This window comes from Myotis myotis, unplaced genomic scaffold, assembly GCF_014108235.1.
Source record: "Myotis myotis isolate mMyoMyo1 unplaced genomic scaffold, mMyoMyo1.p scaffold_m19_p_14, whole genome shotgun sequence".
Classification (NCBI taxonomy): Eukaryota; Metazoa; Chordata; class Mammalia; order Chiroptera; family Vespertilionidae; genus Myotis; species Myotis myotis.
In genome coordinates, this window is record NW_023416318.1 from 16,370,235 (window position 1) to 16,395,273 (window position 25,039).

The window sequence follows — 25,039 nt, forward strand, 5'->3', positions numbered from 1 at the left end:
TGAATCTCTTCTTTGGTCTTTGGACTTGTATGGTCAAACTGCTGCTAAATTGTCTCCATACAGAGATGTCCATCTCGCTCAGCAAGTCCAAGCTAAACTCTCTCCACCAAACCTTCTATACATTCAACCTTTGTTCTTGATCCCAGTAGGTATAACCCCATCCGCCTATGGCAGCGGTTCTCAACCCATGGGTTGCGACCCCTTTGGGGGTCAAACGACCCTTTCACAGTGGTCGCCTAAGACCATCAGAAAAACTATATATAATTACATATTGTTTTTGTAATTAATCACTATGCTTTAATTATGTTCAATTTGTAACAATGAAAATATATCCTGCATACCAGATATTTGCATTACGATTCATAACAGTAGCAAAATCACAGTTATGAAGTAGCAACGAAAATAATTTTATGGTTGGGGGTCACCACAACATGAGGAACTGTATTAAAGGGTCGCGGCATTAGGAAGGTTGAGAACCACTGGTTTATGGTATAAATTTCAGAACCACCTGGGACACATTGTCCCCGATCCCCACCACACAGTCAGGCATCAAGTCTTGCCCATTTTCGCCCCTAAGTAGGCCCCTAAGTAATTCTCAAATAAATTCCTCACTTTTCAACTGGGTGATTGCTGTTCTAGTGAAAGCCCTCACAGCTTTAAAGAGTTCAAGTCAAATCACTCCTCAGCTTTAAAAGAGTTCTATTCCACCAGAACAAGCATGTCAAACTCATGGTCCGTGGGCCACATGCCTCATTTATTTGGCCCGTGTTAGCCTTTGAGTTTGACATGCTTGCACTAAATTATAAGCTTCATGAGGCCAGGAACTGGTGTCCATTGTGCTCACCTCTGTATCCCACGTATCAAGCGTAGTGCCTGACATAACACGTGTCTGGCACTCAGGAAATGTCTGTTAAGTGACTAACAGTTCCCTACTGCCTAGGGTGCTTGGCCCTTTGGGCTATCCTCACCCTTCCTTCCTGCTGGGAATGCCCATCTCTGCCCTGCCTGGTCCCAGCCCCTGATCACCTCCTACTTTCATAATTAAGTCACAGCTCAGATATCACCGTCCCAGAATGCCTTCCCTGACACACACACACACACACACACTTCCCCCAGGTTGGGTGAGGCTCTCCTCCCCAGAGCACTGAGAGCACCTCATGCCCTCCTCTGTCAATTGACTTTCATACTGTTGTGCCTGTCTACAGTTCTGCACTATGAATGTTCCGCAGTCCTGGACTACACCTTAGTCACCCTTTTACCCTCCATCCCAGGACAATGTCTATGCCACATTAGATGCAAATATGTTTTTGAATAAATAAATGAATAACTTAAGTGAAATATAGAGGATCCCTGTGCTAAATTGTCACCGGATGCTATGCTCTCCTATATTAAATATCATAAAACATCTAAAAATGACTTGCATGATTTAAAAACATATCACAAACTTGCATTCACATAAACACACACCACTATAAAAAATATATTGATACTCAGTCGCACTATTAACACAGTCCAAAGAAAGGAAACTTGAAGCTACACATATCCCAGTGTGAAATCTGACTACAACACTTACATGGTCTTAGACAAGTCACAACCTCCCTAACTGCTCATGTCCCTAATCTGTAAATGGGGATAAGGAAATACTCCTCTGCAGACAAAACATACATCAATTTCCAGGCATGCCACAAGCACTCAGTAAATAGAATTTACTATAGTTTTTAACGTAACAACACAGGCTGACCTAGCCAACCCTGAAATATCTACATACAGGTGTATTCAGTTATAGACCTTCTGGAACGAAGGGTTCACCTGAGCTGGCTTAGCATACAGCTTGGTATGCCTTGGGCTATCTCCCAGCTGGTGTGGTGCTCAGGGAATGCAAACTGATCTTATTTTCGCCTTCAAATAACATGATTTTACAGGTGGCTTGCTCCTCCCTACCCTATCAAGTCTAATTTGATCCCTAATATTTATAAATCATGTTACAGTATACAAAGCACTTTGACATATCTTCTCACTGGGTCATCCATCACATCAGCCTGATGCCAGAATCTTTTTTTGTTCAGGCCAGAAATAGTGGGGTTCTTTTCTTTAAAATTTCTACACTTCCTGTCCTATTCCAAAATATGGATAAATGAGAGTCTGGTGATCTTGACATAGCAGCTCTGTAAAAAATGATGAAATAATCACAGTGTTCAAAATTGAAAGTTGGTCTGACCTATCCATGGGCAGGTTGCTCTTGCTCTTCTCATGTGCGTTTTCAAACCAGCAGAGTCTCTTGAGTAAAGGATCTCTGGGGGCCTGAAAGAGCTGGCGCATCTCCAGTGAACCATCCAGCCCCTCCAGGTCGGGGGAGGCACCAGTCACATGGGTAATGCACCCATGTGTGTGATGCTCCTGCGTACACACACTCAAATTCCCACATCTGCACGTGTCCATACATACATGCACACACATTACTATGCTCGCCCCTGAAGCACACACAGCAGACAGGATCCCTGAGTGCCACCATCCCACACGACCAGTGTTGTCACATCTACTTAGTCCCCCCCCCCCCCCCCCCCCCCGCCCAAGACGTTTTCACCTCTGTCTAGACTAGACAATGTCTCCTAGGGTCCTTAAAGGTGCAGAACCTCAGCAGATTGATTCCTTATATGTTTCTCAATCAATGACGTCATCCGAGGAAAAGGGACCGGAAAGACCCAGGCAGAGGTGCCACTATGGAAAGGGACACACGTTTACGGGTGTGCATTTGAAGTTGAGAAATAGAAGATGCTGAGATTTTTATTTATTTATGGGTATTGACAGTCTGTTAGGGGCCCTGGAGGGGTGGCTCAGTTGGTTGGGGCATCGTCCCATACACCAAAAGGTTGTGAGTTCAATCCCTATTTGGGGCCCCTGCAGGAGGCAATTGATAGTTTCGGTCTCACATCTACATTTCCATCTCGTGTCTCTCTCTCTCTCTCTCTCTCTCTCTCTCTTTCTCTCTCTCTCTCTCTCTCTCTCTCTCTCTTTCTCTCTCTCTCTCTCTCTCTCTCTCTCTCTCTCTCTCTCTCTCTCTCTCGTCAATAAAAACATATCCTCAGGTGAGGATTAAAAAAAAAAAGTCTGAAGTCTGATATGCTGACACTCCTATTTGAAAATCCTAGTGACACCTGCTTATAACAGGAACACACCATGCGTGTAAGCATTCAACTCACTCAACAACCAAAGAGCACCTACAATTTGCTAGAGCCCTAGGTAAAGCCTGCTCCTCTCAAAACATACGCCCTGAGGCTATGTCTACCCAACTTCAAATTCAAGTAATTCAGCAAAAAAAATGTGAAATACTTCATATGGATTTTAAAAGAATCCCTGGAAGTCATTAAGGAAAATTCACTTCACCATGACCAGTGTGAGCAGGGTGTTTTGTTTGAACACAGTACATCTGCCCTCTTCCCTATAAGCTTTGAGATGTTTTTAAACACCAGAAGTTCACGGATTAATCCATGGCACACATGCTATGGATTCAGAGGTTGCCTTAAAATGTTCTTGGGAACGGGCTGGAAGTGAAATCTCTTCTAAGTGCACACTCTGTCCTGCTGACCCATGAACAAGTGTGGGGAGGCGATGGCTGTGCTGGGCAGAGCTGGCGGGAGCCTGAGGCAGTGCCTGGTGGTGGCCCTCACGTGCCTTCCACGGGGAGGCCCAGTTGTTAGAAGGTTATCTCCCTTGCACACTTCCTCCGACTCTCTCCATCGACGCTCCTTTTTCTCATTTCCTTCCCTATCCCCGCCCTCGCAACCTTGCCGTTGCCAAGCCTGTAGGCCTGCCAGGGTTCTTGTTGAGCCCCTTTTTAATGCTGCGATAAAATATGCTTATTGCCCCACTTAAGAGAGGCCTGAAGGGTAATTTTGGTGACTCAGGGCAGATGGTAAATTGGTGGTGAGACAATGGAAACCCAGCACCGCTCTCCGAATCTGCGGCTCTCACCAAGACACCACACTTCCTCTTCGCTCCCTTCCAGCCGACCATATCTGCCACTGTGGACTTTTAATCTAGCAGCGCATCTCAATGACTATCCAATTATCCCTTAGTTATGACTCTACTTTAATGACTGCATTGTGCCAGCCAGTGTCTACAAACAACCTAAGTGTGTCTAGTTCTGCATCAAATAAGGTTGATTTCGAAAACCTTAACAATTTAGCAACTGTGATGCATTGCTTTAAGTACGCACACACACACACACTTTCAGAAGCGCACACATATGATCATATGATAGTAGTCATGGGTAGTTTGCAGAGGCAGGGACAGCATCTGTTAAATGAGTTCATTTCCCAGTTCTCACGTACCACAAATAAAACCTACAAAAATGATAATTTTTCAAACACTGAATCCTCTCTGTGTGTGTGTAATGAGGCATATAAAGAGGAGGAGAAGAATTTTTGTGCTTTTTTTCCCTTTTTGCCTTTGGTGAAAATCCTCCAAGGAGTAATTTCATCTTTAAATGAAAAGTTTTGTATCAGGTGATTGAGCTCCTGGAATCACCGAAGCCTCGGGTTCAGCCATGGAGAGGCGCACAAGCGCACACTCACACTCACACTCACGCCCACACACCAACGTACACCCACCGTGCGCGGAGCAGTCAGACAAAAGACTGTGGGAAACCTAACTTTAATGTTACACTGTAATGAAATGTAAAGCAGCTTGGCAGTCAAGTCCATTTTTAAAGTCCTCTAGCCCTCAAATACTTCGCTGTCCTGCACAAGACTATGCCCCGTTCTCCTCCAGGCCTGGCTGCTATGGTCCGTGAGGGCAGGGACCCCAGGAGGCTCTGGACCAAGACCAGCACCGTAGGTCGCTTTCCCAATGCCCTTAAAATCTTACCTTGCCCACAATCTAATATCTTTTAGGTCTCAACTCTGATGCTCTCAGGCTGTCACTCATCTGCACTATTGAACTCATTCATCCACAAAATTTAAGATGAATCAATAATGCTAAGCAAACGTCTACTGATGTAAACCATCACCCAAAATATTCCAAAAGCTTTCCGTAAGAAACCTACACAGCACCGATACATACATCCTGCCCAATTGCTTCACCTGGAGAATCAATGCCAGCACCATCCCATGAGGACCCCACTGTGGTATCAGAAGAGAATCTAAATTCCTACATGGGGTAGGTACCTTCAGGGGAAAGAAGTTACAAGCAGAGAGAAACTGCTACCCGGAAGTGACAACCAGTTTTATCAAAAAAAATCTGAAAACCGGAAAGTAGATGAGTAATTCACAAATTATTCATGTGCACTGAATGTTCAAATTCTACTAAGCAGTTTGTGGTGGAGAAAAATCTCATAAACTGAAGAGATGATAAAGCCTCGTTACACTAGGAATCTTAGTCAAAGTTCTAATTTGTGTTTTAATAACATTTCCTTTTCTTCTGCCATCGTATTGTGGCTGGCATGCTATTAATAAAAATAAACTCCTGTATTAAATTACTTTAATGACTCTATGAGCTTCCACTCCTGAAATCGTATCTATGAACTGTAGTTCAGAGTTAAATGCTTACATATTTTTTAAAACCCTCTAATCTACCTGGCACCATATATTTCCAAATATGTATACCTAAATATTTAAAATGCTATTCTTCATTTATCTGCTAAAAGCTTTCTGCTGAAATCCAGAGTATTTTCTATCCTTTCTATTAGGAGTGGCAGGAGAATCTTTAACTTATGCCAGTGTACCTGGAGTTATAAAATCCCTTTTATGAGTTTGATTGCTTCCCAATGTTTTATTTTACATTTGTAACAGCATTCAGTGCTCCTCATTCTGCAAACAAATTAAGATAAAATAAACTCGAAAGTGTCTTATATGAAACAATTTCAAACCACGAATTTTCTAGGCAACCATCCTAGCAAAAAGAACATCTGATAACACAGAAAACATTGTATTCTGAGTACAAGTAGCTAACAAGACCTTGTGAGCAACTGGACCTTAGCCATGTCACATTTGCACTCAGAAATGTGGAAAAAATGTACTTAGCACAAGATCTGCACATAACTGCTATCTGAAGTTGAACGTAAGAGTGAATCTGTAGTAATTCACTGTTGCTGTCTCAGCAACACAGCTGAGGGACCAATCCCTCTGACACTCAAATGGAACCAGAATGATAATGACCCTCCTCATAACAATTAAAATGATATTTTTCTTAAACCCTATGATAAAAAACTACCCAATCTCCCCCCCCCCAACCCCCAAGTTAAATGCATGTTATTTATAGTTGGGCAGAATACAAATAAAAAAGATAAAGTATAATTTAATATATTATGCTGTTTACTTGAGGTTTACTGCTTTAAATGCTTTATATGCATTCTTATTTAATTCTTACAAGTAACTCAGTAATGTGAGTTCTAGCACTATCCCCCTGCTGCAGGTGATGGAACTGAGGCTCCTGGAGGTAGGCACTCTCTCCCAGCAGAGCCTCGTTCAACCCCCAGAGCTCTAGTTCTAAAGTGAATCTACCTTCTTGGGACACGGCTGTAACTAAGAGTGACAATCAGTGCGCTCACTGGCTCGTCCCCTAGTGTGGCTGACGTTTTCTCTATTCTACTTCTAAATTCTCAGTCCAGAAAATCCACAATTTTGATGTGAGAAACTGGGGGGGGGGGGGGCGGGGGGAGGTGTGGGGGGCGGGGGGAATCAGTCAAGATGCAGTCTGGAATTCAGGTACCTTATGGCACTGGACTTCGGGTAAAAGAACCCTGGAAATTTGTATTTACCACTGATATCCACTCACAATTAGCAACAGGGGTTTTTACAATTTCCCTGTGGTTTTCTTTCTGGAAGCACTTCAGCTTTTTATATTTTCCATCAACTTTTATTTTGTAAGTACCTGACATTCCTCCAGGATTTCTAAATCTTTAAGCTCTCAGTGTCAAATTTGGAGGTGGGGGGCGGCAGTGGGGGTAAGGATTATTCTTTCCTTCGTCATATATCTTGTGCAAAATCACCGGAGAGGCCTTTCTCAAAGCATCTTGAACTTTAATTTGCATTACTGGTTCCTGGAATGGCCAAGTTTTCGATATTTCAAGGCAGTGAACTGAGAGCTCAGCCAAAGCAACTGTGAATTCCAGAAGCAAGAGGCTGAATCGTACTGTTGGTGCACTTTTTAAGGAATTCCAGTTAACCAGAGTGCCGCTCTTCAGCCACACCCAAGGCTATTCTTCTTGAGGCTATTCATACTATTTTAACGGTTATAGAGTATTTGGAGTATTAGATGTATACTACACGTGAAGAAAAGCCCCATCATTGATTTGTTAATGTTTTATTCTCCTCTTTTTCTATTGGCATGTTCGTCACATGCCCTCAATAAATATTAGACATTCAAACTACTCACTATTAGGGTGGCAAGCAAATCTTTAGAATGTCGAAACAGTAGAGGAAGAACAATGCACCTAATTGAAATGGCAGGGTAATTTGGAAAATAAAATTGAGTTGATGCAAATTCCAAATTCCAGAATAAAAATGTTTATACTCGCGCAAATGCAGATGGATACCAGCTTTGAATAATTATTAGACGGAAAAAAAATACTTGAACACCAACAATACACTTGATCTGCACAGAACAAGCACCGTCTATGTGTCTCCATTACTTTGGGCAAGGAAATGCAGGACACAATGAGTTTGATATTTTTCTTGGTGATTTTGTTATTGAACAGAGCTTTCAAAATCCCACCATAGGCCACGCCACCACACACACACTCAGGGTTAAAATTACTGGAGACAACATTTTTCAGAACATTTAAAACACATTAACGGACAGAGAAGCAGGCTGAGAGAAATGAAGGGGTTAAATGATTCTGTTACTCAGTATCTTTTCCCCCCTCAAAAGAAATTAATTTATCACTAAGATCAATTTAAAATGTCAAGTTCCTGATTCTCTTTGGCAGAAACTAGAGCCCCCAAAACTACGACAATTAAAATAAAAAATGGAAAAATGCACTTGCATCTGGAATTATGAAATTCAAATGCGTAATGAGATTTATCTGTACACCCAGATTTATCTGTAACCTTATTATCTACTTAGGTCTATGCCAATTTTGGCAGAGAGGCCACCCATATCTGGCAAGGATAAATTCCATATGCTCTGTAGAGTTATAGCATATTTCCCATAAATAATGTATACAATAGAGTGTAAATAAATCATACATTTATCTGAACTGCTCAAGAGTGAAGGGCAGGGTGGGTACTTAGGAGATGGAGTCTCTTATGAATGAACAATTTCAAATAAAAGCAACCTTTAATAATGAGTTAGTTATCACAAAGTTCTTAAACTAACATATACTTAAGTGGGGGATTTAAAATAACTCTAGATCTGGTGGGAACTTTCAACTAAATGTTCCAAGTGAACCCCAAATGCCCCATTTAATTGTTGCTGCTAAAATGTCTATTCTGATTGTCGCACCATAGCTAATAGCATCTTACCTATTGGCTGTGATTTTTAATTCTCTCTACACTACTGGCTTTTATGATCAATGGATTAACTAGATGTAAAATGTCAGGTATGACTTTTTGTCCCAAGAAACACACAGGATTGTTTCTTTGTGGGTTTGTTTGTTGTTGTTTTTACTTCAGTATAAAAAACTTTACCACTGCAGTGAATAATAGAAAGGAACACTACCTTGGAAGGAAAAAAAAGGAGTTCACTTGCACTAGTTTGCTAGGACTTTACAGTGTAAAAATTGTTAGCACCCCATTATCCCCTTTTGAAGCCCTATAGACACACATACTATTTCCTGCAAATAGTGTAAGTATGCCTTTATAACCTCAGACATTGTACACCATTTAGCTGGAAATTAAGTTTTCAAATCGCTAAGGAATAGTCTCTGAATAACAGAAAACACTATAGGTCACAGTTAATTATAGCTTGTCTATCAAATCAAGTTAATGTTCGAGAACACATCCAAATAGTTACAGAGACATTAAGAGGAGTTTTATTGTTGAAGAAATTCTTATTCATTCGGCTTCTAATATTTGTAAAAGAAGAGAGATAAATAAGCCTTTTACAAGTTAGGATGGGATGAGAAAAACTCTGGTTGTACATCAAATCGTTCCCTTCATTGTCCTTTGATGACTGTTGATTTCATTATAAACTTCATTTTCCAGAGTTTCATAATAGTCATAAACACACTTCACTTTAAAGAGTTTCTATGGGACATAATGTGAATGCAAATGCAGAATAAAATGCAAATCCTAGAGGCCTGGGACCAAAAATGGACTATCAGTTAAGAATACAGTCACTGAAAACAAACACTTAGGCCTTAAAGAGGAAGAACAGAAAGGGGTTGATATGAATCTTTATATGGAGTATTCATAGCCCCAGGGAGGGCAAACAAGCACAACAGTTTTCAGCTTTTCCCCTAATTGTAAAGCACAGGTTGGGAAAATGCGATGACTTTGGTCTCCATGCATTCCCATTTCAAAGCGAGTAATAGTTTTCATCTTCACAGGAAAGTAAACCCGCGTTTGCGTAGTAGCCCACAAGGTACTCAAATGGGGAAATGAGACCTAGCCAAGTAGTTCAAGATCAGATCGCAGGCATAGGAGGTTTACCAAACAGGGAAAGAAGTCACCAGAAAAAGAAAAAGCTGTGGCTGTGCCTTGCTAAACATTAACCAACAACCAAGATATTTATAATGAGTGAGCAATAGACATACTATTCGTGTTGTGAAGAATAAGGACAAGATCTACAGAAATGGGAATTCACCAGCAACAGCAATGAATTCCCAAGTTAGCATATATGTCAGGGAATAATTCTAATATCACTCAAAATGTTATTTATTCACTAACTACTATTGTCCAAATCAATCAGAATAATGTATGTTTCAATTCATTGTAAAATTTAAGACCCTGTATTGTGTCCGAATGAAAAAAGTAGCAAGACTATAAAATGTTGCTTAAACTTATTAAACTCATAAAAAGTTGTGGTGATTTTTTGAAGTATTACTTAGCAAACTTATTAGTAGTAACAGTATTTCCTTTCTATGGAAAAATATAACTTCATTTAAGTTTTAAAAATAACCATAACATTTCATATTCCAGGCCCTTTACCTCCTGATTATAAATCCTATTAATTGTAAATAGAGCCATGAAAAGTATTAAGGGAAGAATCAACTCCAGAAGTATATTTTTGAGGATTAATGTAAAATTTATTTTCACAACTTATTTATTTACCCTCCATCCATTTATAGTAGTGCATATGTCATGGAAAAGCCATAGCATGCTTACTGCATATCTTAAAGAGAGTTAATGACTTAGTTCTGGTTATAATTTGTATTTAACTGTATATACTCATGATACCAATAAAAAACAGGTGTATAATTCAATAAATGTAGAAATAAGCTTATTTCACCAGAGAATAACTCTTTATGGTATATTTTAGGAATCCCAAACCAAGAAGTAAAGAAATATAGAATAATTTCAAGAGATTTGCACTGTGGTGTTTTCCTTTAACAAGAACATATTTCCTAGATTAAGAAATGCTTTTTGGAGAGAATGTTCTGAGAGAGTTTAATAAAGTGTTGCCAATTGCTTTAATTCTGCACACATGAATGCATTAAGCTGACTGAAATTGGATTCTAGTGACAAATATTTAAATGGATATATTCTTGTTTATTTCACAGGGTATCCTTTATACCATTTATTAAAATGTCAAATTTATAAGTGTGGGAAATCCAGCGATTGCCCAATACAGGTATGCTTCTTGGAAAGGTTGTTTAAGACTCCCCAAAGCTTTCCCAGATTTCTATAATCCTGAAATCACGGCATGTTAAATTAAGGATAGAGTGAATAAGTCCCCTTATCTTTTACACAACATGCACATACTCATCAGCTTGAATGTTTCCAAATCTGATTTTGTACATACAACCTTCCTTTACAAGTCTTAATAGTAAGATATCCAAACTTTTACTGGATCCCAAAAGTCAAATTTTGAAATTATTATTAAAATTCAAATGGGGAGACTGGATTTTACACTTTAGACCCTAACTTTTGAAACAGGTATTATATCCAGACATTTCCTGATGAGTAAGAACACCAAGCCCCACGTGGCTTACAGCAGTCTTGTTTTACCTGGGATTTTGAAAACCTTTAAATCTAACATAAGCACAACTGACAGAGACACTGTCGTGTGTCTTCTATTTTTATTTCTTTATTTGTAGAAGAATACTTTCCCATAATTTTGATGTAATTTTTAAATATTAATTTTTTGCACTCAGGAGAAATGGCAAAAATGTTTGTCTCATAACGTAAATTCAAGTACTACTTGCATACAAATATGGCAAATATCATAATCCAAAAAAGGGCCACATAAAATGCTACAGTTGCAATCATTTAAGACTGTGTAACAAAAGTGACTGAGAATGGTATCAGTTTACTATCCTTCAACTGTCTCCCTGACAGTGGAGTCAAATAATGTTGAATTATAGGCCTTCTTACAGGAAGTCTTATTTCATGCCCATTTTTGATCATCTCCCTGCTGGTCCCTATAGGAATTTGGCTGAATGCCAACTTTAAAAGTTTCTGTATACATACGTGGGTTGTGTTTGATGGTTAAATGATCATTTATTGAAACTTTAGCATCCCACATTTGCTTGACATATTTACATTTCAGAAGAAAATATTGCTATTGCATTGGAAAGCATAACATTGTCAATATGAAAATACTTCATTTGAATTCACATTGGCAGTATTTTCATTTATGACAAGTGTCTTAATATGACCTGTTATGCATTCTTCACAGTTTCTCCACCTCCACCTGCGAGGGAAGGTAAACTAGTTTTCTAACAGAGGGCCCCCACGGTAATACCTCAGCCTATCTGTTTGGCCTTACTGAACCTAAGTTTCTACTATGAGACCACAAACAGTCTTTGTTTTTAAGAGTAGGGAGTTTTACTGCATAATTTTCCCTCCATCACCCAGCAACAGCTGTGTTTTAAATCTTTGGGACTATGACAAACATTTTAACATTTAAACATACGAGTGTTTAAAAACATAATGATTTAAAATTTGTTTCTTTTCAAAGTTGGACAATTATAGCATGATATTTCCAGTTACGTTTTTGAAAGCAGGGCCCATATTTTAATCCTCTTTTTCTTCCTCCTCCTTCTCTTCTTCTTCTACTATTTAAGCTTCTCCATGTTTTCTAATAAAAGTCTCTAAGTTAGGACCGATAGCAATAGTACATACTACCACTCTATGTATTTCCAAATCGTGAGCAATGGAGTCATTCTGATGAGAGAAGGATTGCTATGTGAGTGACCTATTGCCAAAGAGCTAGTTAAATCACTGAACAACAGTTATGGGGCTTTACTTTGTACAAAGTAGCATTAGCATCATTGCTTTCCACTACCCATTGAACTTGCACTGGGGACTAAGAAACAAGAGAGAAAGATAGATAGATAGATAGATAGATTAGATAGATAGATAGATAGAGGAAGGGAGACAGAGAGAGGTGCTCCGAAAAGGGAATAACTTCTGTTATATTAGTATTGAGACTTCCAGACATTTAACAATGTAATTGGCTTCAATCTATCTGTATATAATCTATACTTCTTTTTTCTAAAATGTTTTTAAGAGCCCCTATTAAGAATCAATACATCCATACTCTGAAATTCACACATAAGTACACGCTAAAAGCCAATCAAAAAGTAATAATGAAAACATACCTGGTAAACAACTAACTTTTAGTTCAAAGGATTCTAAGTAATAAAGGGACTAGAATGAACATCCCAATTAGCCAATGTAGTGACAAGCAGTCAACACCTTATTATTTAATCATTAAAGAGAATCGTGCCATAATTTCCCTTCGACATATTTCAAAAAAGAAATTAAGAGTGCACCACATGGCCCACAACAATAGTCAAAAGGAAAGGTAGGTAATTCCAAGACCCCTTTGCTTGCAAGGCCTGTGGACAGAGAGGTGCCAGGATTAAGGCATTAAGTGGAGCCCTATGAAGTATTTACAATTTAAATGAGATGTATCCATGTGTAAGCATTTAGAAACAAACTACTTGACAAGGGGACCATTTTCCTGTTTCCTGATGTTTGTGTCCAGTTTTCTTATTGGATGAAAATAAATTGACCACATTTCTCGTATTAGCAACTATCCGTTGGCCTTATCTATCTTTTTTTTTCCCCTAAAACAGCAGATCCAATTCATCAAGGACATTAGGCTGTCCCTTGCCCTTCCATCCCCATCCCTGACCATAAACACCTCTCCAAAAGACAAAGCTCAAATCTCCCTTAGATGCACCCCCATCCCCCTTTGCAGGGAGGGAGTGTTTTCAGTCAAGTACAAGTTCAGTGTTAAGGATTTAGATTTTAAACTATGCTTCAGAAACAACATTCCGGACTTTTAAAATAAAACAATCGCCACCAGGGCCCACTTGAGAAGCAAAGCTCACTGGCCCAGGCTGCCCTGGATATCTGAGGCCCGGGAAGGCTGGCCTCTCCAGCCTGGGCCTTCACTGCCCCGGCAGCCGTCCCTCCCCTGGGAGCTCACCAGCACTTGGCATTTAACCTGCCTGGGGAGCGTGGCTTTCTGGTTCCATCTCTGAGAGCCACATTACTTCTCCCCGGATGTCAGAGACAAATCTGGATTAACATGCAACAGGGCGCCGGGTGCTGCCTGGCAGCCCTAGCCCCAGAGCTGTTAAATGCAGATTCAGCCCAGGATCCCCGGAGAGCTGCTGTTGAATAAAAATTGTAATCCAAAGGGGCCTTTTCGTGGCCTCCTGCTGCTTGAGGGAGAACCCGGGCTGGAGCCCTGAGCACAGGCCCTGCTAGTGCCCGCTCCCTGCGAGCAGGCCGGGCCACCGGGGAGGCGGCCTTAGCGGCCCGGAGACCTTTCGCTCCTCTCTCCCCCTCTCCCTCAACCCGGTCCTGGAGTGAAAAATGCTTCGATTCCAGGAGTGGCGAACAAACAGCCCTGGGACGGCTTCATTCGACGGCTCCTTCTCGAAGTGCGTCCTGGATCTGCCCGCTGGGCGGTCAGGCTCTTCCCCGCCTAACCCCTCCGCGCGCCCCCATTCCACTCTGGACCCCCAAACACCCACCCTCGTCCCTTCGGATCTGTATCCTTCTCCACCACCAACCTGGCTCAGCCCTGGCCTCGACGCCTCGCACCCGGGTCCCCCTCTACACCCACTCCCCGAGTCGAAACCCTGCTCTCATCCCTCGCGGAGTCCCCGAAACCCCCAGGACCCAGTCCTCCCGAGCCCCGAGCCCCGAGCCCCGAGCCCCGAGCCCCGAGCCCCGAGCGTCCCTGCGGAGGCCGCGGACCTGGCCGTCGGGAGAGGGCGCCCGGGAGGGCTGCGCCCGCAGGGACCTCAGGGCCTGGGAGTGGGAATGAGGAGAAGACGGGAACTGGGGACGGAATCACTGCTTCTACCGTCGTCTTAATGTGATTTTTTTTTTAATAAAAATAAAAAAGCCAACAACTCTACAAGGCCAAGTGGATTTCCACAGACTCAGCCTTCGGGGAAACCGGCTGGTGTCAGAGCCTTCGATCCCAGGTCCCTGCGCGGATGGCAGTCTTCATGCCCTCCGAGGAAAAAAGTAAAATAAAATAAACCTCGCCGCCAGCAGGCCCTAGAGACAGAGGGGTTAATGAGCCAGCGAGGCCCCGCGTTCGCGCTACACCTGAAGCATCTAGTCCCGCAGCGCACCCTCTGCCGGGGCTCCAACTGCCCAGGCCGCCCTCGCAGACAGGTGGCGGGGCTGTCTTTCCTGGGTCTCGCCCCCCGGGTGCCCCACTAGGGGTCCAGCGCCCCCAGGGGCCGGCCAGCAAGCTCCAGATGGAAAAACTGGCGCCCACCTGGCGGCCCCCGTACCCTGTCTCTGCTCCCAACCTCCCAGAACTGGGGACAAATTCCGCTTCGGAGGCACAGCTCTCGTGCGCCCCGCATTCTGCGCTCCCGGCTCCAAAGGGAGCCCAGGCACCTCGCTCCTGGCTCCCGAGAGGCGGTCCATTAGACAGACCGAACTTGGGTTTGCTGCCCTCCGACCATCTGAGACCTAGGGGAGCTGGGGGGTCTGGAGAGCGAGCCCCAGGCGCACAGGCCAACAGCGCCACCAGCTCCGCCAAAGCTGCGAAGCCCCCTCCTGAGCGGCGGGGATGTAGAGCACGCTTCTCATGGCAGAGGTGGGGGAGGAGATTAAATTGCGTATTTTCACCCAATAGAAGTGCCTACCGACCTGCAGATCTCAAATTAAAGTAATTGTGTACCGAAGTTTGCCGAGGGAGTAGGGGGGAGAACTCACTGATGGCACATCCATTTTGTATGCCCCCCAAATACCCCATAACTTTGGTCCTTTATCTTTGACTTTAATAAAATAATGATTCGTTGAGAAAACGGGGCATAAATCTTCATTTTGGAGGCAATTAAAGTGTTGATTTCATTCATGCCCCTAAGCGATTCTTGTAATTTGCTCAAATAGCTTTATGTACCCAGCACTAGAAGCTTTTAGAATCCCATTTTCTAGTTAGGCTTGTTGGATTACAATTTTTATTCAACAGCAGCTACCCAAGGATTCCTCGGCGGAATCTGCCTGTAACAGCTCGGGGGTGGAGGGCTGGTGGGCAGAGGCGGCCGGGCGGCCGGGCAGCCCCCCGCGGGGTCAAAGCCAGGCCCGCCCCGCAGCCGCCTGCAGGTTCCCCACCTCGGCCCGGCCGCGCCAGGATTGCGCAGGCGGCTTGCTCTGTGTACTCGTCTACACAGTCGAAAGTTTGCAACTTGCCAAATAACAGTAAGGACCCGGCGCGTCGGCGCTTTTAAAGCTCAGCTCGGCCTGCCCTCCCCTCCTCTCGGGGAAAAGGGGGATTCAGCCTCTGTCCGGAGTTCCCCGGAGAAATCAAAGCCGGGAGTTTCTTCGAAGGGGTAGACATTTGAGAGAAGAAAACTTTGAGATGACAGACACCAAGACCGAGGAGCAGAGCACTCGGACAAGGACTCCGCAAGGGAGCCACTGGGCCACGGGGATCCTGGCAGAGCCCGCCAGGAAAGCTGCCCGCCTGGCGGTCCTTGAGCTGAACAAAGACAGGCTGATCTCTCCCCCAAGACGGGACTCACGTGCCAAGTCAGAAAGAGAAACAACCCTGGGCCTTCGCTTGCAGATATGGAGAGGCGGAGGAGGCCCACAACCCAAATCTCCAGACGCGTCGCAACCATTCGCAACGGAGAGCTGTCATGAGCCCTGTTTTAGCCCACCCACTCCTCACGTTTTCACTTTCACGCTCTTTTTGCAACTCCTTTGGACCAATCCAGAGACACAGCGACTGGACAGAGAGAGACACTGGGAGCAAACAGTGGTGTTGGAGGGAGAGAGGGAGAGAAATCCACCCCCCCCACACACACACACATACACATACCCCCAGCAAGTCCAAATAAAAGTGGCCCCACTTAGCAACGCAGCGGAAGAAGGGCCTGAAGGAGAACGCCAGAGAAGGGGGCTAAACAAGCAAAAGCGGACAGCTGAGAGTCAAGGTGGCGGCGCGAGGTCCCCCACCCGACACACCGAGGGAGTCGTCAAGGTGCCCTGATGCTGACACTTCCAAAAGCTGCCAACCCAGAGGGCCCAGAGCACGTACCAGCTGGAGGACGAGTGGAAAGGTGGAGGAGAAAAGTCCATATTTATCTGTTTGTATACCCTCGGCCTGGTCTTATTTTGTCTATGAAGTACAATAAAATGGGCGAGCTTGCAGCTAGCACTGCACAAAGCAATGTTCAGTGAGGTCTAGAAGCGTTCGGCCGAGGAAAACTGACAAGACAGGCTAATGAACCGTATAGACAGGGAGAAAACAGCCAGCATTTGCTAGATTTCAAACCCTGGCTGTCTTTCTTAGACCACCTATCTTGGGTTTATTCCTAATAAAATAAGAAATAAGCAGACCCTACTCTTTTCTTTTCTTCAAGATAGAAGGGGGGTTGGGGGAATGCTCCAGAACAAAGCCCTACAATCAGAGGCGGTCACTGGCAGTTAACACTCCCATTATTATAGAGGGTAAATAAAATAAAGACAAAAATTAAAAGCGACAAGAAACAGGTCAAGTTTGCAGGCAAAGCCTTTGCAAGCTCATCTCTCCAAGTTGAATCCCAGAGCCAGCCTTAATGAAGCAATAATAGCCACATTATTCAAAAATTTTCATTTCGATGGAAATGTATCTAAAAGGGACTTAATCATATGCAAATAATAAAAGGAGGTGGTAGTGACCCAGCAAGCAATATGCATACAGATTTTTTTTTTTTTCAGGGATGTTGAAATTGAAAAGCACATACCTGGTCAGTTAGATTTGCTGATCTTGTTATATCTTCACTGTCTGATTTTGATCCTCCTTCTCTATCGTCTATCACCAAATCGATAGGCATTTTCCCTTTCAAACAGCTAATATACCGGTGGCAGAAATTGTCACATAATTCGTGTACCTACATTATGACAGAAATAAAAAATGGAAATATAATCAAGAGGGTATAAGTGACATTGACAAGTGCAGTCCACCCCCCCCCCCCTTGTGAGATCCAAACTTCCAAACAGGGAAACACAGGGCAATTGTCCTCCAGAGACCCCCAGACGCATCCAGAATTAGGAATAACTTTCTTTTCTTGCAAAATAGAGATATCCCAGAAAATTGACAGTGACAAGATGATTCACAGGCTACAACATATTCAACACCCGTGTTAAATTCATCTGCTTCCAGGACTGTGGCCATTAGAGAGGTGACCTGCGTGGGTGACATTGAAGGTAAACTATTTAATTTTATCTAGTTACTTTATCACAGGTCCTTTTTCCAATTTGTCTAAGGAAAAATGCATCTATATGTAATTTTGGATATATATATTATATATATTCAAAGGACCAGTACTGTGGTGGCATAGGATCTATGCCTGACAACCCCAGTCCCTATAATATTTGGAATTAGGGTTTCTATCCATAAGAAGCATATTTTAGGATACTTCCTTTGAAAAATAAAAGGAAATCAACTTTCCAGTAATCAATACATGGAAAAAAAACCTACAGTCACAAAAATGTATCAAATTGATTTTTTAAATACAAAATGGAAAAAGATTGCTTCAAAGTATTTAGGTGCAAGTGGAGTGGTCTCTTACAGGCCCCAGTCATCACTGACATGCAAAAATTCACAAGAAACCCCAGTGTGCTTGCGATTTGATGTTAGTTTGAATTACAATGCATTAAGTTTTTATTGCTGAGATTTATAGAACAGCTAGCAAAATTGTATTAGCCCACACCCTTTCTTGAGTGTGAAGGTGGGATGTGTGCAGGATTTGCAGATTCAAGAAATTGACGCAACTATCAACTCTACTTTGTCTCTGCAAAACATTTAATGTGTTTCTCCCACCACTTCCTCCAGACTCTCTGTCCGCTCCCCCCAACCCCCACTCGGCCTCTCCTCTGTGTCTGACCTGCGGCTGCTCTCAGACTGTCTTCCAGAAACTCACTAAAACTAAACAAAACTTCCCCCCTCCCCAGAGGTAGCAAAGAAAAAGAAGAAGAGGAAGAGAAGAGGCCACAAAGGTATAACCTGTGAAGCAACTCACAAAAGCATTCTTAACATCAAGGGGGTTGCATAGAATTGCAACTATTTATACAAAGCCAGCAAGGTATTAAGAATGAATACAAGGCTAGGGCGTTTGTGATCCCGGTTTTAGTGGCTGAAATTGTAATTAAACTGCAAAGAGAAATGGATGCAAAGATTGGCCTTGACACTAATTACCAGAAAGAAAGACATTTATGCAAATGTTTCAGAAGCCTGAACTTCAGCCATTCTGAACCCTCCCCCATCCTGTGTCTTTGGGGGTGAAGGGGCAAAAGAAAAAGAGGCTAGAGAAATTACCTTCTCTAATTCCAACAGATGAAACCTTAATACTTGTATGGCTTGAATCATCTGCAAAGACACAAAAAGAATGAGTACCCTATTCCTAGTTTGCAGAAAATTGGCTGTCACAGCTCTAGCATCTCCAGCCCACCCCCTCCCCCCAGTAAATAGAGTTATTTTGATTTATGGCAATAACACTAAAACTTAATAGCGGCGACTGGGTACGATCTAGAGGTTTATATTTCTTAAGGAGAAAGAAATAGCTAAAACAACAACAAAGCATCTAAGTGGGGATCATAAACACTCTCCTCCCCCATGGCTCTCTCCCCTTTCTCGGCCCCACTGCCTCCTCCCCAGCCCCAAAGGGCCACATCCTTGGACTAGATGTTTCCTTGGAAGGTGTGCATGGAAAATAGTCAAAATAGTGCCCCCCCCCCCAAATTGTGGCTTTTAGGACTGCAAACTTTCTGCTGCCTTCGGCACACCTTTCAGGCAAACTGGTGGTTAGGGGGCTCTTGCCTGGTTGTGCCCCTCCTGAGGCGACTTTGAGGGCTGGGAAGTCTGCAAAGTTTAAGCACACACGCTGACAGGCCCGGAGATAAATCCCCGCGCTGATTAGAGCTGCGCAGCCCGGCTGTCATAAAAAACAAAAGCTCGCGTTTCTCTGCGCCGCTTGCCCGGCCCCTCTCCAGAAAAATTTATTTCCCGGGGATCATGTCCCGGACCGCTTGTCCGTGGACGGAAACATTTGCAGCAGACCTGCAGCGGCGGCGGGATGACGGGTCTAGAAACCTCAGGGCCCTCAAAGCAAAGCTGGGGGGCTGAGGGGAGGGGAGCTGAGGGAGGGGAGTAGGGGTCCGCTCTTACCAAGTTATCCAGTTCTGGATTAGAAGAAAATAGAGGTTTTTCTGCACGAATCTAAATACAAGTGAGAAGGGAAAGGGATGGGGGGGGGGGAGAAAAAAATTGAAATCTGTTCTCCTTCCTACTTTCTTGACTCATTACACTGTCGGGGCCAGGACTAGCCTGGGTGACACCGAGTTCCTCCCGCGCAAACACACTTCAGTGAGGCTCAAGCCGAAAACAAGCCCCCAGCTCTGGGTGACTTCTACCAGCAGCGACGCCTCTAAAGGAGGCTGCTCAGCTCACCAAGCCCCAGGCAGCTGCAGCGCATGGTGTTGGCGATTTTATTTTTATAAAGAGAGTTTTCTACATGAGGTTATGGAGCTTGAGTTGGGATGGATATGGGCGATTTTGAGTCCCCCCCGCGGACACTTACACAGGAGGGAAATCTCAGGGTAGCTGTAACAGGCATGGCCCAGGGTGGACTAGTTGTTAATGACTCTTGCAAATGTGCTGGGGGGTGGGGGGGAGGGAGGTCCCCTTTCCCCCCCTTTACTTTTTAAACAGTTATTTTGCTGACCTGTTTGGCGAACACGGCTATATCTTCATTGAATGACTCTGACGAGCAGACGTCCCCGCCCGCCACCCCTGGCTCTCGGGGGGTACAAGTAGCTAATTCACATTTCTCAAAAATCAGTGCTAAGAGAGGGAAGAGGGGGTGTCTGCAAGAAAATACAACAGTCACAAACAACACAATGGTTAGTCCCGAGTGAGGGGGAAAGGGCGCCCTAGAAAAGCAGCCGGAGGAGCTGGAGGCAGGGACCCCTTCCCGGGTTTTGTCATCTACTTTTTTCCTCCCCCCTCCCCCCCACCCAGGTGACTGCTCACCTCCCCTTCCTCTTAGGGCCCCGAAGTTGGAGGCCCTACTCCACGGACCATATCTGAGGATCGGTTCAGCTTATCTGGCCGGAGAAATTGGTAACATTTGCTAAGAATAAAACCCAAGCGGTTCCAGCAGCCATTTTGAATGAAGTTTCCCACCCGACAAGCCCTCGGCCCTCGGCTGCACATCCAGGACCTGGAGCCGGAGAAAGGCGCTGGGCACAGGGGCTGGGAGAGCTCCTTCCGGGGGGCTCCTCCGAGGCGGCCTCGCGAAACCCAGGCTTGGGATCTCGGTGGCAGGCGCTCAGCTAACTTGGGGAAAGGACCTCCAAGGCTGCGGGACCGGCTGTCAGGGGGCTGCCCCTGCCGATCCCCACCCCAGGGCCCTCGGAGAGCAAGGAGGCGCCTTCTGGGCTCCGTGCACATTGCCCCTGCCTTCGCCGATCGCCCCCACCATCCCCAAAAGAAAGTTCCTGCCCGTGGTCCTGCCGGAAAGCCAGAAAGCCTTTCATTTTGTCTCAGCGGAATGGCAAGGCAGCTAGTACGGCGAGGGGCCTAGATGTCGCTTATCTCAGCCCATAAAAGAAAGAAAAAAGCTTCTTCTAATGCCCAAGGAGGTGTCTCCAGGCTTTTATTAGCTCTCACAGCCCAGCTGGAAATTTAACAGTTCGGGGTCCTTTTCAAAGCTTCCCCAAACGTTCTGTCCCAGAGCCTAAAGTAAACCATTTGCAGTCAAGGCTGCGGAGAGAAGGCTGGGATTTAAACAAGCCCATCGCACGAGGGACCAGAAAAATAAAGCAGAAAGGGTGTGCGGCTGGGGAGGGTCAGTGTTGCATGATTCTTTTTTTTTTTTTAAATAGAAGAAACAAAATTTGCTGCAAAGTCAAAAGAGGTCCCCAGATTCACCAGCACACAGTAGGCACAAGGCCCTTTCAAAGGATTTTCCCAGCCCAGGGTCGAGGGAATGGCCGGGAGAAAACGGTGGGAACCGAAGTCAGAAAACAACACGGCCCATAGCACCCCGCATCTACTTCTAAAGCCTGCAGGTTTCATCTTGGCTCCACAAAGTATTAAAACGACTAGAAGTTTCTCCATGTCTGTAACAATTCAGACCCAGCTCCTCTCCTTGACTACCTTGACTACCGTGACTACCGTGGTCAAACTTTCCAAATGCAAAGCCTGTTCCCCTTGCCTGACTTGCAACTGTCCTCCCTGCATTTTATTGTGCGGTGGCAGAGCCAGCATAGGGTTGCTGAGTAAACTTAGCAAGTCCGAACAATCAGTGGCTTAAAAGATTTTCCCTGAAACTAAAAGTTTCCTTCCAACACAAAGGCGCCTGCAGCGAGAAACCCCCAACTCCTTCCCGGAACACTGCTTCCAGCCGGGACACCAACCCTCCGAGAGAGGAAGAGGGACCTTTGGGCAGTTTCTCCTGCATGGCGACCCCTTCCCAGCACAGCCTCGGCAGAGCCAGAGGCTGGGCAGAGGCTGAGCGCGCATGGAGAGGGGGGCGTCAGGGATGGCAGGCAGCCCCCCCACCCCCAGATTCTCCATGCAATGCGAATGAAAAGTCACCAAGTACTGCATCTCCAGTCCAGAGTACTCTGGCTTTCCCCTTACCAAAGGCAAAGGGAAACAGGATTAGCACCCCGTCTCGGCTATTTAACCTGCTGCCCATGGTACCTACCCATAAATGGCATCTTTATCTCTCTTTAAAGCGTCATTGACGGAGGAACCCATGCTGGGGGCCATGGCGTTGGTGTGAGCTGTGTGCGGGTACTGATGAGAGTGCAGAGGAGGCCCATGGTTCAGGTGGTGGACCGGCTGCATGGATCTGGCCGCATGCGGGTCCCCATACATCGTGGAGGGGATGCCTACTCCATCCATGCCCCCGTAATGGGGTAGATCGTCGTACTGCATGACAAACAGGAGAGAAACAAGGTTCAGAAGGCCAGGCAGGCAAAGGGGGGACCGGCAGGGCAGGGAGCTTATATAATGTCAGTCCAGCTGGATCCTTCAACCTCCAACTCAGTGGCCTTGCATCTCTAAAGCTGAGATTTTTTTAATCTAAAAATATTTTTTAAAGTAAAAATTCTAGGATTCTCAGTGAAACCCGGCTAGGATGAATGGTCTTGCCCTAACTTGTGTCCCTATCAACTAATTCAGAAATTCAGAATCCTTTAGCAAGAAAGGAAGGAAAGAAAGGGAGGCATTCTCCCGGAGGGTGGAAGGTAAAACATGCATGTCTCCATAGGAGGAAACTCAAAATCACAATAATAAAACGTGCCAGGACAGTGCAGCAAACCCGCCTACTTTCACAGCCCCTTCTCATCAGGGGGAATTTAAAAAAAAAAAAAAAAGTTAGGATGGGAACAGCTACACCAAGCACGTGAATTCAGACAGGCTTCTTATTTTATTTCCCTGCCAGCAAGAGGGTAGGCAGTCCTGCAAGACACTGCATTTCCTCTGCTTTCCAAGACAAACTCTGCTAAATTATACAAAACTAACTGGCCCCTTTAGAAGTGAAACTCGGGGAAGGGTAGTTTTTCTTGTACCTTACAGCTGAGCTTAGAATTGGGCAATTTCCACCCCGATAGTAAAGAAAATCTGTTGTTGGAGCAGTTAGTTATTCTATTCTCTCTAGTCTTAAGAACTTTCTCCCAGACTAGAAGTTAATAGGGCAAATGGTACTCATCAGGTTTAAAGCAAATTCAGTAGCAAATGCACATGCAACCTACCATCTTCCTCCTCTAGAAACTCTACTTTCAGATTGATTGTCGTTATTTTTTTGTGCAAAATTTAGCTATTTAGGTTTTTCTCATTGGTTCATTCCAGGCAAGTGTTTTCCCCCTCAAGATTTGAAGGCGTCGAGAGTGAAATGATTTTCAAAGAAAAGAGGAATTGCCACTTTCATCTCCTTAGAGCCAGAGGTGTGAAAAGAGTTTGGAAGAACGCTGACATTTGCCTGAACCAAAGGAGAAAAAAAAAAAATGTGTCAGCCTAGTAACTTTCTTTTGCAAACAGGGCTTTGAGGGCCAGGACACACCTTATGCAAGGAAGGCTTTTTGTAGACCCTCTTTCTTTTAAGAAACTACCTCAGTTGGGTTGTCATGGTCTCACTTTACTCTCACTACATTTCCATTCAAATAGGAATATCGGCGGAATTGGTATTGCATTTTAAAAGTGAGTAGCTGTGTGCTTAGTATCCAATTAGTGCAGGGCTGTCTAAGATAAACTTTCTAAGTATTACCTTGCATAAAAATCCATGCACATTAAAATTACTTTTTAAAAGGATGAGTGTTCCTTGACCCCCAAATAAGTTGTACTATGACAAAGTTATTGGCTTTAAATAGCTAAATACTTCTAATGGTATTAAAGATGAACATAATCAATAGCATATCAGAAGTTTCTAGCTGTCTATTTTAGTTTAAAAATAGCTCTAAACTTTTGCTCTCTGAATGCTCACATAGCATTAGCTATCTAGCATTTATTTTTGTTTTTAATTTTTTAACCAGATGATTGCCCCAGCTTATATATATATATATACTGGTTAGGAATCTACAGAAAACTTGATTATTCGAATTAACATGTAACATACATAAGTTCACAAACGCATTGAATAAATACTCTCACTTTAGGCCATGGCTTTAGGAGCCTCATTCAGAAAGACAGAGAGGAAAAAAAGGAAACTTTTTAGCAGTGTCTTTCAGCCACGTTTCAATTTAATCTCACATTTGAGTTCTACAATTGTTGTTTTTTTAATACGTACCCTTTGCGCCATCGGCCTCCCTGGCTCCCTTCCTACTTCAACTTCTAATATATCCTCTTTAAGGCCAGTGTGAAAGGAAACAAATACGCAAACTCCCCCGGAAAAAAAAAATTTAAGCAGGACGAAAAAATCCCTTAATGTCTCCAGCAACGTGAGCTATTAGTCCCAGATCTTCGGTCTATGGGACCTGAAGCAAAGCGCCCGAGTCACTGAGCATAAAAGCGCTCCGTTTCCAAGACAGCAGCGGGGGCAAAGAAAAAAAAAAAAAAAAAAAAAAAAAGGAGAAAAAAAAAAAAAAAGCAGATCTTCTCTCCCCAAAAAAATCAGTTTAAAAAAAAAAGAAAAAGAAAAAAAAAAAAGAAAAGAAAAAGCAGCGCCCCTCAGACCCAACTACCAAATCTCATGGCTTTCTGCCACTCCGGCTGTCAATCACAGGCGAGGTTGTCAACGTGGTGAATGAATGATCATCCGCTCTGTCTTCTTCTGGTCAGAACACCTCAAATGTTAATATTCAAATGCACAAAGCCCTAGCGCTCGCTCCCCTTGAATCAGTCCTAATTCCTAATCAGTTTCTCTCTTCTCTCGCTCGCTCGCTCTTTCTCTTTCTCTCTCTCTCTCTCTCTCCCTCTTTGCAACTGCTGCACTGGAGGGAGATTAGAGGAGGAGGGTTAAAAA

The 25,039-nt window shown here is 44.1% G+C and overlaps 1 protein-coding gene across 4 annotated transcripts in view; it reads right to left on the minus strand.

Moving 5' to 3' along the window:
- The window catches only part of MEIS1 (Meis homeobox 1), a 131,005-nt gene extending 106,392 nt beyond the window's left edge, over positions 1-24,613 (minus strand). For all 4 annotated transcript variants that reach the window (XM_036334317.1, XM_036334316.1, XM_036334321.1 and 1 more), the window contains exons 1-6: positions 24,365-24,613; positions 22,283-22,509; positions 20,294-20,435; positions 19,738-19,788; positions 18,889-18,939; positions 17,315-17,461 (exon numbers count right to left, since the gene is read on the minus strand). In XM_036334317.1, coding sequence (XP_036190210.1) covers positions 17,315-17,461; positions 18,889-18,939; positions 19,738-19,788; positions 20,294-20,435; positions 22,283-22,509; positions 24,365-24,376 — 630 coding nt within the window. In that variant the 5' untranslated portion in view covers positions 24,377-24,613. The remainder of the gene's footprint in view (positions 1-17,314; positions 17,462-18,888; positions 18,940-19,737; positions 19,789-20,293; positions 20,436-22,282; positions 22,510-24,364) is intronic.
- Positions 24,614-25,039: the final 426 nt, after the last annotated feature.